The sequence below is a fragment of the Astatotilapia calliptera genome, chromosome 5, assembly GCF_900246225.1.
Source record: "Astatotilapia calliptera chromosome 5, fAstCal1.2, whole genome shotgun sequence".
Taxonomy (NCBI): Eukaryota; Metazoa; Chordata; class Actinopteri; order Cichliformes; family Cichlidae; genus Astatotilapia; species Astatotilapia calliptera.
Genome location: NC_039306.1, coordinates 4,531,217 through 4,542,691, shown reverse-complemented (window position 1 = coordinate 4,542,691; position 11,475 = coordinate 4,531,217). Strand labels below are relative to the sequence as shown.

General features: G+C 41.5%; 1 protein-coding gene across 5 annotated transcripts in view; it reads left to right on the top strand.

The window, feature by feature from the left end:
- Nucleotides 1-565: 565 nt before the first annotated feature.
- Nucleotides 566-11,475, top strand: part of kif5ab (kinesin family member 5A, b) — a 72,571-nt gene continuing 61,661 nt past the window's right edge. For 2 of the 5 annotated variants that reach the window (XM_026166767.1, XM_026166766.1), the window contains exon 1: nucleotides 567-1,262. In XM_026166767.1, coding sequence (XP_026022552.1) covers nucleotides 1,134-1,262 — 129 coding nt within the window. In that variant the 5' untranslated portion in view covers nucleotides 567-1,133. Of the gene's footprint in view, nucleotides 1,263-11,475 lie in introns of all 5 variants that reach the window. The other 3 variants (XM_026166765.1, XM_026166764.1, XM_026166768.1) reach the window with 2 other exon arrangements.

Here is an 11,475-nt window from a genome sequence, read left to right as displayed (position 1 = left end):
GACTTTAAGAAATTAATGCACACAGAAAGATGCTCACTCATCATGAGGGGTAATTGGCTTGCTAAGACAGCTGTATACATTCCCGCTTAGCTCTTGAATATCTTATAGAAATCTTTAAAAAAAAAAAACCTCTGATGATGATGTCTGGGTTGTTTCGATTTTCATGAATTTTAATAAGCATACCAAAAACGTCTGTTGCAAGCCTGAAGGCACGGAGTTTGAAAGACATGTCCATTTACCAATCGGGGTCTGATACAAGACACGTGCACTGCGGTAACTCCCCCCAAAATAACATCTCACCCGTTTACTGATATATGCGAATCTGATCATTCTGACTTTTTGTTTTGTGTCAAAGGCTTCTCATTAACTTCACAGTGCACTGCTTAAGACTGGAAAGCCTCTGGGGGGAAATTACGAACCCTCTAGTTCCCACATGACTACCCTCTTATGCAAAACAGCATTGCCATGACGACCAGACTGGTGCAGCCCTAGACCCGCTCCTTACAAACTACTGTTTTCAGAAATGCCTCCGTAAATGCCAGAAATACTTCGTGCTTTTGCAACAGCTGCTGCATCTGAAACATTGAAGAAGTTTCCACGGAGGCTAATTCATGTATATATGACAGAGTTGGAGCGCTCCTCCCTGCTCCTCGGTCCCTCTGCCCGCGGTGCTGATGAGAGAGGATTTGAGTCGCTACCACGCCCCGCCCACAGTGAGAGAGCAGGGCTGACAGTGATGCAAGGCATGCCTCTGAGAAGCCTGCAGCCTATCCAGACCGACCGGACCAGTTTGGACTCTACTCCCCATTTACAACTCTCCATATGTTCTCCGCCGCCGAGATGCAGCTCAGCTTTGATTTGAGGGCAATTTAGTAAACACCCAGGAGCTGCTTCTGTTTTGCTTTTATTTTACATTTCTTTTAATATTTTGCAACCCCAAACTCCAAATGCTTCGCCTGCCAGTCTCGCTTTGCATGTGGCTATATCCGGTGGTTCCAGTTTGCGTGCAGGTGCTTTAGGAGAAAAGGTTGCACAGGGGCTTTTTTTTTTTTTTTTTTAAATCAGGCTATTATTTTTGTTTTTAAACTCCTCTTTATCTCTTTGGAAGCTAAACCACAAATTTTATTTTCACAATGGCCGATGCGAACGGTGAATGCAATATCAAGGTGTTATGTCGATTTCGTCCACTGAACCAGTCCGAAATTATCCGCGGAGATAAGTTCATCCCAATATTTCAAGGAGAAGACACTGTCATCCTCGGGGTAAGTTTTTTCCCCCACCTTCCTTTCATTCTGCCACATCTCCGTGCACTTGATGAACGCTAGGGGTTACACTTATCATCTTACTCACACATCTGATAGGCAAGCGGCCAGACTGAAGACTGGAAGCTTAGAGGCTTCTGACAGGGATCAAACTAAGTATAGCCTCTGTCAATAATATCGATACTGCGATTAGCCTGCAGCATTAACCAAGTGTGTGATGCTGCTGTTAGTGGGAAACAAGGCTTTCCAAAATCTGTCATTAGCCTAAGCCCAAGATCAAAATGATGAAGAGCCATTCCCCAGCATCACCTTTCTTCAGGATTACTAAACTCCACAAAGCAGAGCGCTTTGCCAGCCTTGTGATTAAAACCATTTTCAGAAATGCCTCTAAATCTTGACCCCACCTTTGTAATCCAAAGCAAGTTCATTATTTGCTCCTTCTCCTGTATTGATCTGCTGACATTTGGTGTGTTTCCCCTCTCAGAAAAATTATGCAGTACTGATTGATCTCCTTGTTTATGCTTCTTGTAGTCAGCTGTTAAGAGCACTGTTGAATGATCAGGTGGTGCAACCCTAATGAGAGCCTTAATTATGATCCGGGGTTGATTCTGTTCAGTGAATGGATTTTGTTTCAAGACAAACTTAATAGAAGCTGATGATTACTGTCATGGCTTTGGAGTAGCAATATAATGAACCAAAGCATAAAATATTTATTTGACTTATGAATTTGTATGTAAGGGTGTGTTTACTATTGCGACTGGGATCCCTCCACCACTGACAGCTTTGCACAATCGCTGGCATGCACGAGGAAAATTAGAGTCTTCTAAATGCGATTGGTCTTTTTGTGTAGAGCACATCTGGACCGAGGCTATCATGCACAAACATACACACACATAGATGCATAAATGCACGCCTATAATTAAATATGGACACAGACATTCATTTTTCACTCCTAACACCCACATTCTAGTGGAGCACACTCTCCACCAGAATGCACACGTGAACAGACACACAGAGATGGAGAGAGTGAAATCCACACCCATTTGGCCTGAAGGTTGACTTTAAGTGCCAGAAAATCCCTGTCTGCCCACTCTGTTGCCACACACACACAAATACATATACACACGGATTAAAATGCAAGACATCTTTATTAGGGTTGACATCCTGGCACGTCTTTCTTGCGGGAATGTCTTTCTTTCTGGGTTGCAGCAGCAGGACATCTCGAGAAGAATGAATGCTTGTTATCACATAATTTTGATGCTGTTTGATGATGGCAGGTTGGCATTATAGCAGCTTGAAATCATATAATTCAAGCATCAGACTTGACAACTGTATTTAAATTAAGGCTGGGCGATACAGCTTAAAATCCATATCACGATATAATTTGAAGCACGTGCGGTAACGATATATATCACGATATATTCTTTTCTTCGGTATAACATATTTTCCACACTATAAGGCACACTTAAAAACCTTTAATTTTCTCAAAAATCGAGAGTGTGCCTTATGTATGAATTCTGGTTGTGCTTACTGACCTCGAACCGATCTTGGCGTGCAGAAATCTGTTAAAAAATGTACAACTTTGGTAAGCCGCACTGCTTGATGGATTGTCAGAGCATTACGGCTGCTGTGGTGAGGAGCTTCGCGGAGTAATCTGGGTCCAAAACTCCATCGACTTCAGGTCCCAAAGTCAAACGAACACTGAGAGTTAAAAACGGTCTAAATTATTTCATCTTTAATAAAATCATCAGCGTTGCTGCTTTACCAGGTGCAACAATTAAGTTTAACATCCATGCATCCATGAAAACAGAATTTATTAAATTTAATGGAGTTACAAGTTAACAGGAAGTTAGCTCGCTAGTTTCCACCTAAACATGACATATCACAGGGGCGTCGAACTCCAGGCCTCAAGGGCCGGTGTCCTGCAGGTTTTAGCTCTCACCCTGGGTCAACACACCTGAATCAAACGATTAGTTCATTACCAGGCCTCTGGAGAACTTCAAGACATGTTGAGGAGGTAATTTAGCCTTTAAATCAGCTGTCTTGTATCAAGGTTACATCTAAAACCTGCAGGACACCGGCCCTTGAGGCCTGGAGTTCGACACCTGTAACATACCATGTTCTGACAGAGAGATTTTTGAAAGTAATTAAAATGTACAGCTCTGCTACCACATCCAACATAAATGAAGACAGAAAACTAAACAGCAGTGGCGTTTGCAGGGTTACTGAAGTTGGACTACCTGGTATATAATGTTGTGCTACGTGATTGCTAGCGACACAGCTATGTTAGCATAACATTAGCACAGTAAAGCTGGAGGATGAACGCCAATTTTTTTTCCACTCAATAAAAGTTAACGTGAGGGACTCTGGTGGTTAGGGACAAATGCAATCGTATAGCAGGATGCTATACACGGGGCAAACTTCAGTCAGGAGAACAACTGAGATTAGGGTTGCCAACTGCCCCTTAAACAACGGAATCGTCCTGTATTTAGAAACAAAAGTACACGTCCCGTATTGAGCTAATAAGGGACGCACTTTGTCCCGTAATACAGTGAGAATCAAAAGTAGTCTATAAATGTTAATGGAATTAACGCTTTGTTTGAAAACATAATTCCCAGCCCCTCTCCTGCTTTGTGACCAATGAGCTGACAGCACACTTATGACAATTCGAGTATAACAATTCAGATTACCGCTTATATCATTGGTCGAGGAAAGGTCGCTTGCTGAGAAAATACCGGAAGACAACAGATGACCACAACAAGAAGCATGGCCAACAGGGAAACAAACGCCGACACTGCGGTGCAAGTCTCGGACAACAGTACACCTAAAGCTGGGCAGACACTGTGCGATTTTTTCAGTCGCGTTATTCAGCTCCTGCTCAAACTGCACGATTGACTCGCAGGGGTTAGAAGTTGGTAGGTCACGATGCAGGGTCTCACACTATACCGCCCGATGCTCTGATGCGACCTGAGTGCGCACACTGTGCCTCCATAAAATGAAGGTTATAACAGAAAATCTGTCGCTCGCTCGCTCTCTCTGTCTTTCACTCACACAGACACACCACCATCAACTTTGCTAAATTGCTAATGAAAAACATGATCAGGCAGCTGTGATTGAGCAGCAGTGTAAATCCAACTGTTTTCACGGTTGTTGTGGTCGTGATAATTTTGTGAGGCCACATCGAAATGGCTCGGATGAGCTTTCCAAAGTTCTACAAGTTGTGCCTCCATCGCTTGTGTCCAGATCACACGCAGCACAGCCGTGCTGCTCCGTCTTTTTCACCGACGTTTACGTGTTTGCACGTGAGCAGTGTGAGCGGCTGTGGTGACACCCTCACGAGCGATTGATGATCGGGAGCTGCTCGAGTTGTTAATCGCTTCTCGTTACCCCACGTATACTACACGATGCACGATGAAGGCCAAAATCGGGCCGATCACCAAATCGGTCGCACGACTCAAAAATCGTCTCAAAATGGGCCAAAAATCGCACAGTGTGAGCCCAGCATTAGAGCAGCAATGTTTGTTCCCCTCAGAGAAAGAAAAAAAAAGGCTGCAAAAGTACAGGGAGGAATGGGAAAAGGAAAACACCTGGCTGGAAAAGTGCACGATAACACCTATAAAGCGCACTTCACTGTGTGCCGGCGCACTTTTTCCATAGGCATGCTTCTAGTGGTGGGCACAAGAAGAACATGAGGGGCGTGAAAGCTCGGGGAACCCTTAACCAATTTTTTGTCCACCAGGCCACGGCAGAAGCAGATATGGTATGTAAACATTGGGGTTAATATGGGCATGTGCAGTGAATATCAGCGCTATGTGGCCAGAAGTGTGATAATATAATTTATTTTGTGTAATAAACAACTGCAAGGATAGATGATTACAACAAATAGATGACTAATATGTAAAAGTAATACATAGATTAATAATGATGATGAGTTAAGATGCGTAATCATGGGAACAAGCGGGTTTACAAACAGGAGCAGCTGATTAGCATTAGAAAAGCTGAAATAATACCTCAACTGAAGCCAATTGTACTAAATGCACTATATAATAATAATAATAATAATAATAATAATAATAATAATAATAATAATAATAATAATAATAATAATAATGGATACTTTATTGATCCCCATGGGGAAATTACTTGTTTTTCTCTGCATTTGACCCATTCACTCAGTGAAGCAGTGGGCAGCCCACTAAGCAGGCGCCCGGGGAATGTGCACAGTTACAAGAATATTTTTCGTTCTATTGCTTTCTATTAATTTATATAATTTTAAGTTAAGCAGGACAGAGTTCTTTTAAAGAAAGATTTACTTATATTCTCCAAAGTTAAGCATGACAGGCTTCTGTTTAAGAAAGAGACCTGTTTTACTGTGTTAATGTTGTCATTTTGAGCTAAAAATAAATGGCTAAATGATCATTTGTTTCCCATATGGTCATATCACAAAGAATATGCATCTGCTTAAATCAAATTCAAGTCAAATGGTTAAAAAATATTTTCACACACAAAAACAAGAGCTACCACACTGGGAAGGGTGAAGACAACTGGGTTGCCCGGCCCTGGCCACGAGGTGTCCCTTATTTATTTTTCAGGGAGTTGGCAACCCTAACTGAGATTATTCATCCACAATACGAGGTTAGTTATTAATATACTGCAACAACATGGGAATAGAGCAGCTGCGAGAGAATTCAACATTAATGTATCAATGTTACGGAAGTGGAGGAAGCGCAGTTTTTGGATTTCCCCATATTTCAAAAGTGCTTCATGTCTTTGCTGTGACTGTCGCCCGGCATAATTTGCAGATGATAATGGTTGTAGCCGCTGCAATGCTTTCGACCAAAACAGGCGCAGCTTGATGACATCATCAACATACGCTATCGCGATAGAGCGGTATAGTCAAAATCTCTATCGTTGGCCAAATTTATATCGTTTCTATCGTATATCGTCTATATCGCCCACCCCTAATTTAAATGTGTTTGGGTTGGGTTGGAAGACAGCAGAATAATAAACACATAATTCAGATGTTCATTCAGATGATGAAGAAATGTGAAAGGCCATGTTTTGGTTTTAAAATTCACAAAATGTGTTAAATGACTGTATGTCTTTTGAAATGAAAGGGCAGTACTTTAGCTCCATTTAGGCTACTTAATATTGAAAAGAAGCAACGCATGCTTCTTATTAGCATATAGATGGCAAAGGTTGAAAAAAAGGTTTGAGGAAATGAGGTAACATCATGTTGCCCACTTAAGTTGAACTGTACTCCGTCACTATGGTGAGAGCCTGCTGTTGTTCCAGTATTTGTGGCAGAACAGTGCAGTTTTCTGCCTATATTTCCTCTCATTTCATGCACCAACCGCCCCTCAATTGCAGTCAGTACACCATGTGTGAAGTTTTCATCTTTGTGAATGTAATGCATGAATGTAAGTGGCTTTTGGTGCATAAATGCTTTCAGTGTGTGCGCTGTCCCTCTAGTATCTCAGAAGAAGCTGTTAAAAAAAAGTACATGTCTCCTGTGAGTTGAAATGCCCCGGCCGTCAGATTGCATCAGGATTTAAAATATCAGGACGACAGGAAAGCAGACCTGCTGCGAGAACCCTGTAGTGACAGCTAAGCACCCACATTTTGTCGGCTGATAAAAACAATTCGCATCTGGGCAGTGGTGATGACCCTTCATTTGTCTGTTCGAGGATGACTCCTTCCCACAACTTGTTAACTGACAGAGGCAATGATTTAGGCTGTAGAGTGATGGTTTGACTGCACCTGGATGGCAGAAAAGGGGGGACCCGGAGAGATTTAAAAATTGAAGGAGATGGCCTGTCGGTACACTGTGAATTGATATAGTAGGGAACATCTCTGGCACTTTCAAACAGTTTGTGTTGGTGAAGTGCAGAAAAAACTTCTGTGCAAAGGAACAAACAACGAAAGACTCAAGGATCAAATTTGATATCGGTTTTAATGATGAGAACTTTGACACGTTCACATCAGTGTGCACAGTGCACACTGATGAAGCAGTAAGAAATGAAAAAAGAAGTTTTCATCGATTCATTTGAACCGAAGCAGGACTCTGTAGCTTATGAACTGTTCACTTCAAGCAAGAAAAAAGTGTTTTTGTTTCTCATCAAACATCAGCTTATCTTTCATAAATGATGTTTGGCTTCTGCTGTTAAAGTTGTTGAAACCACTGGCTGTGTGACAGTAATAATTATTCTATGCTAATTGTGTCTGCGTGCAGCTAGGTGTTGGGCAAGATGCCTTTCACCTTGAGAACTCGGGGCTTTAATTGAACCTTGTGTTTGATGGCTTCCCTGCTGTTATAGAAGATATAGGCCCATCCGTTTGACATCAGAAGCGAGGAATCGGTGTAATTTATCTGAAGTGTGGTGCAGCAGCAGAACAGGAGTGCAGTGTGTTTCTTTGATTGTGTTGTTTGTCTCACTAACACAGGCAGAGAGAGTTTAAAAGCTGAAAGAGTACAGAGCAAAGTGGCTAAATAAAACCTAAAACTAGCAGAAGAACAATGCGATCATTTATCACAGATCATACATCAAAACTCCAGTCAGCCTTCTTATCAGTTCCTCAAAGCACTTTCAGACATTATCATCATCAGGCTAATTTTGATAACAACGGCAGTATGGCACATTATCTTCTCTGTGTGACCCCAAAATGAATGTGTTTATTATTCATAGTCTTTTATTGTCTTTTTTTCACCGTCAGATTTGCAGCCACCTGTGGAGCTAAGCATCACTCTGTGGCTGGGTGACAGTAATAATCACTCTGGCTGTACTGCCCCAACGAATGGTCTTTGTGTTTGCTCCACAGTGGAGTGACACAGCTGTCTCGAGTATTTCACTGCCTGCAATAATGCAGCATCAGAAAGGCCAGATTGTCCCTCCTAATCTTCTGTTAGTCAAAAAAAACTGTGACGGTGAATCACGCTTTCGGGTCTATGAATAAATAAATGATGGTTGCAGCCTCGGGGGCGAAGAGACATGGAATTTTTTCTTTCTTGCTGTCCAGTAGTAACAGGCATACTAAAATTGTATCATATTCATAGCAGGAGCAGCGTGTGATAAGAAGTTCTGAATTAAGATGCTTATGAAAAATGTTAGAACTATTATAAGCATGCCACATTTGTCAAATTACTGTAATTATTACTGTAATTATTGTTATTGTAATGTAACGGTGAAGCTTTAAGATCATTTATAGGTTATGAAAGTGATCTCAGTAAGTCACATGATTGGGTCTCACAATAGTTTCACCTGAAACCTCTGCTGATAACGACCCACACCCTTTTTCACACCTTGGCTCATGTGATTAGCGCATGAGCCAAGGGGGGCATTAAAAATATGGTTTGGCAAACCAAAAACAGAATTTCCAGTTTTATTATGCTGTAGTCACATATAGGTAACTTGGAAAATGCGATTAAAGTTGATATCACTGAAAATAGGTACATATGAAAACCAAGAAAGATTTTCAAATCCACAATAATCTGTTTAATTAATTGATTGATTGATTGACTGGAAGTCCCAACCATTGCTTTAAAGATTCTCAGCAGCTCAAGATTCACTCTCCCAGAATGGAGTTAACTTTAAGAGCAAACCTGTGTAGGAAAGACAAATAAGTATTAGATTGTGTAAGAGTGTAAACTGCTGCCTGTCTCTATCTCTCTGATCTGTCCAGCTTTTCTGCAACCCTATTACATTGTTACCAACACAGGACAGTGTTGCCAGTGGGGGCCATCACCATCTTGGTTTTTGGAGATATAAGTGAATATATTTGGAGAGGGTAGAGTGACTGGAGAACGGTAAATCAACTGATTCTTATATAGTGCTTTTCTACTCTAGTGCTTTATACAACACAAGCACTCTCTTCTATGCTTTGTAAGTGCATTCTGCATAACATGTACACACATGGATGGATGGATGCATTGGAGAGCATCTTGGGGTTTTTATGTTGCCCTTTTAGTTCTTTTTAGTGATAAAATTGTTTTAAAATCACCACTATCCAAGAATTCACCAGAGTAGATCATTTTTTGGATGGGCATCTGTTGCAGACAGATTTTTTCACATTTATTTTTTGTGGAGCCAGCACCCAGTGATACTCAGTTGAATTGGATCTCAAGGAGCTTCTGCTTTGGCTTCACTTTTTTATACCCAGCGGCTGTGTTCATCTTCTAGAGTCTGCGGGATAAGCACTATCACTTTCATTCCCTTTGTCCAGAAACGAAAATATTTTCCATTTTGTTTGCTTTCCTTGTGATTATTTTTAGCCGAACGCTGAGTTTAACTTGAGGGGGTAAGAGAGGATGAAAGAACGTATCAACAAAGATTATTAGGTCCTTTCCCATTTCTAAGTATTACAACGAAGCCAGAGGAAAAGCCTCCACCATGGATCTACCCTTCAGTGTCTCACAAACTAGAGGTCATTGTGTTTCCATACCTGTGGGCCTGTTTTATCACGGTCCGTTGCTTTCCAAAATTAGAGTTACATTTTAATGAGCCGGCCTCGCAGTGCAGGTCCACACTGATTTAGATTGAACCAAAGTACAGCAAATAACAAGAAACATTTCAAACACTCATTATATCAAGTTTCGAAGTTTCGTAGCACCACGCTGACCTCCATGTCATCATTACATGGAGCAGAGTGACCTTTGCTTTTTTTGTTGACCGTAACAGATGAATGAAAAGCAATGTGGCTCTCTGCCCCCGTGTTAGTAAAACCAAGTAATATGTGTGGACTAAACAACTATTGATTTTCTATTTTTTGCACAGCATTTATATATCCCATGGATTATTCTTCCATGGCTGCTGTTCCCTTAAGTGTTTTACAAGACTTCTATAGAAATTGCAGTGGCTGCTGTATTCATAACAGTGAGCAACACCTTGTTTACATTTTTGGGAAGAATAGCGGATTAGAGGTCTTATAACAGTCTTAGAGAGCTCACAGAGAGCGCGTACCCTGCACTTCAGCTCTCAGATGTCATGTGGGCACATGAGGTAGCTTTTACTTTTTCTGCTACTAATAAATTAAGGTCAAATGGTGTGCTGCTGCAGAACATGGTTAAAAACTAGCTGATTATTAACCAGCAGCTTCTTAGTTGGTGGGATGGCTGTGATTCTGATTTCTGATGGGCTCTTTTTCTTTAATCTCATCTGTGAGCCGATCCTCCCGCCTTCTCCTGTCCTTTTCTTCATTAGGCGCCAAGGTAGAAAAGATGCAGGGGAAACAGCTGCTGTTGAAACAAACTGTTGACAGAGCATGTCGGGCGCCGTGTAAAGTCATCTACCTGTCTTGTACCTGTTATTTATAGCTCCAGCAGAACCATTTCTTCTCAAGGATATTTTTTCGCATTACCGTTAACTGTCTGGAAACCAAGCAGAATCACAAGTGGTGATCTAAGGTGTGCTCTTCCTTCGCTCGCACACTTTGGCACTCTAATTCTATCAGCGCAGAGCTCACACCCTTTCCAATTAGCAGTGTGATGGGACTGCTGTGCGGGGTCAAGATCTGGACTCTTTTCTCCATGTTGGATATCGGTGCGAAAGCAGCCACCTCTTGGGATTAGACCTCGTCTGCTTCTTCCCTCTCTCGTTCTTTCTGTCATTCTCTTTCACAATAAATGCTTCACAGTATTTTTCTCTGTCTGGCTGGATTTCATGGTGTAATGATTCCGCTGCTCATTTCCTCATGACTCAGCAGCAGTTTAAAGAAGAGAGAAAAAAAGCTCAGCTCATCTGTCATCTCATTCATTTTGGCAGAGGCTTCTAGCAGGTTTTAATAGCGTCAAGAGGGGAAGCTCCCGTCAGTCAGGAGCCAAAATATTAAGGGATCTGTTGACTTTGGCGGAGTTTACGTCCCTTTATCCCTCCTAGAAATGTGAGGAGGTACAAAATGATAAAAGGGCTCATTGAGATCTATTTTGCTTTCCTCAATAAAGAAATCAATATTTAAATCATCACCGTATTAAAGCTAACTTGTGCAATTTTATAATGTCAAGGATCAAAACTATCTACCCCATACCAATAAAGACTCTCAGTACGCCTTAATACTAACATCACACTGACATCAATTCAGTCAGCAGCCACACTGAACAGGATATTAACTCCAGTTCCTTCAGCTCGTCTTTATTTTTACTCAGTGTGCATGTGTGTCAGGGTTAGATAAGCTCTTCCAGTTCGTCAACACTTTCCTCATGATTCCTCTGCCTTTGTGA